Source organism: Engraulis encrasicolus, chromosome 11 (assembly GCF_034702125.1).
Source record: "Engraulis encrasicolus isolate BLACKSEA-1 chromosome 11, IST_EnEncr_1.0, whole genome shotgun sequence".
NCBI classification, from domain to species: domain Eukaryota; kingdom Metazoa; phylum Chordata; class Actinopteri; order Clupeiformes; family Engraulidae; genus Engraulis; species Engraulis encrasicolus.
In genome coordinates, this window is record NC_085867.1 from 45,765,368 (window position 1) to 45,767,867 (window position 2,500).

General features: G+C 45.6%; 1 protein-coding gene across 1 annotated transcript in view; it reads right to left on the reverse strand.

Moving 5' to 3' along the window:
- sh2d3ca (SH2 domain containing 3Ca) overlaps window positions 1-2,500 on the reverse strand; it is a 123,132-nt gene that overhangs the window by 37,663 nt on the left and 82,969 nt on the right. The window contains exons 9-10 of the mRNA XM_063209744.1: window positions 1,748-1,934; window positions 800-902 (exon numbers count right to left, since the gene is read on the reverse strand). Coding sequence (XP_063065814.1) covers window positions 800-902; window positions 1,748-1,934 — 290 coding nt within the window. The remainder of the gene's footprint in view (window positions 1-799; window positions 903-1,747; window positions 1,935-2,500) is intronic.

A 2,500-nucleotide genomic window follows, 5' to 3' on the forward strand; every position in this document is an offset into this window, starting at 1 on the left:
ATCTCAATGTGTTCAGTTTGACACCCCTCCCTTTTCCCCCTCTCTTAACCCCTTCGACACTTGGTGAAATTGACACTGTTCTATTGGGTAGCATTGCATTGCATTGCATTGCAAAATGCATTTTACATAGGCTAGTTTTTGCTTGTTTTTTTAAAAAATGTAATGGCAAGAATTCACACATATAGGCCTATGAAAGGACATTGTGTAATTTCCAAAAATCAAATGCAAAGGTTAAAAAAATGTGTTTTTCTTTTGTCATTTTGCAACGCTTCAATTTTAAAAAAAATGTACAATACCGTGATATATACCGTGATATATACCGTGACTAAAATTATACCGAGGTATACATTTTTGGCCATATCGCCCACCCCTACACACACGCACGCTTACGCACACGCACACACACACCATACACTCGTGATTGTTGCACCTGCTTCTTTCCACCACTATGGCTGGCTCCGGCTTTGGGGGTTCCATTGGCTGGCTGTTATGGCAACACAAGATGATCACTACATAATACACATACACACACACAAACACATACACACACACAAACACACACACACACACACTCTCTCACACACAGTTCCAAGCCAACAGCAGATGTAATCTCCTGTTATTTTATTCCACTATTACTAAGGCTTGTGTTATACTAGTTGATGTTCAGTGTCATGAAGTTCAGTGCCAGCCGTGGCCAGAGCAGAATGGTTGGCACCTCCAATATGCTTTTGAAGTTTTTATTGTTTCTGTTGTGCAGCATTACAAATGCAGGGATTGACCAATCCTAATGTGTCCTCACCTGTGTGGGAGGGCCTTGTCAGCCTGTGTGAGTCCGTCTGTCATGGTGACGCTCCGCCTCTTGATGTAGGCTCCGCGCGGGGAGCAGGGGCTCTGGGCACTTCCTGGGGGGGGGGGCAAAAAACTCGTCATGACATTGGGCGCGAGGAACAATTATTACATTAAGTAGATGCAGTGATAAGAAAATCCAAACCAAATGCATCAAACTGGCAAAGTGCGACGTTGGGCTTGTTCGAGATGATGCAGTGATGCTTTTGCTATGCAGCGCACATGCACACTTTGCCAGTTCTCTGCTCTGTATAGCAAAAGTATAACTGCTTCATCACAAATGAGCCCAATGCATTGCGATACTTATTTTCACGATATACTGCATTGATTCATAACAAGGTATAGCAATACTTGTTTTCATGATATACTGCTTCGATTCATGACAATCGATTGTTTAATTATAATAGAATTCTATTTGTGACTGGTTTGCTTTGTTCAGTAGAGTAAATAATATTTCTGTTGTGAAGGAAGTACCCGTTCAATAAAGACGCTTTTGCACACCTCTGTAGTTGGGCAGGTGCGTAGGATGTTATCCCAGCGGGGTTGTCAGTCAAGTGCAAAGAAATCCCGCACACTGTCCATTCCACCAACAAACTTTAATACAACGTTTACCTGAAGAAGGTCGGATGACCGAAACGTTGTATTAAAGTTTGTTGGTGGAATGGACAGTGTGCGGGATTTATTTGCACGTGAAGGAAGTACCCCCCAGATACTAAAATCCTTCAATAAAATGAATTGCTTCACAGCAACTGACAAATAAGCTGTATTTTTACACATTTACTGAAGTAAATATCACAATGCATCGCAATAATACATGAATCGTAATGCATCGTGATAGCATCGCATCGTGGCATGTGTATCGTGATGCCCATCGAGTCGTGAGCACTTCACCACTACCCACCCGGTCTCCCATTGGCTAGGGCGAAGGTGGCCTCCAGGTAGCGCAGCGGGAGGGTGCGGCTGATTGGACAGCTGATCTGGGCGCCGGTCCGCACGCAGACGGGCCGATGCTGGCCCGTGTAGAAGCGCACAAGAGCCGGCACCGTGTCGAAGGTGCTGCCCTCTAGGCCCTCCAGGTGGTACTGCACCTGCCAGGCAAGACCGGGGCAAGGCAGGGTCAGGTCAAGGTAGCACACACACACACACACACACACACACACACACACACACACACACACACACACACACACACACACACACACACACACACACACACACGTACACACAGACACACACAGACACACACATACACATACACATACACATTTACGCAGACACACACAGACACACACACACACACACACACACACACACACATACACAGACACACACAGACACACACACACACACACACACGTACACACACACACGTACACACACACACACACACACATGTACACACACAAAACACACACACACACAAACCACGTACACACACACCACAAGTACCACGCACACAACACACACACGTACACACACACACACACACGTACACACACACACACGTACACACACACACGTACACACACACACACACACACACACACACACACACACACGGGCAAAGTAAACAGTAAGATTATAAGTTGACATCATCACGTTGAGGAGGATTGGGTACAGTGATACGATGCAATTTAGAGAGAAGGGGGTACAA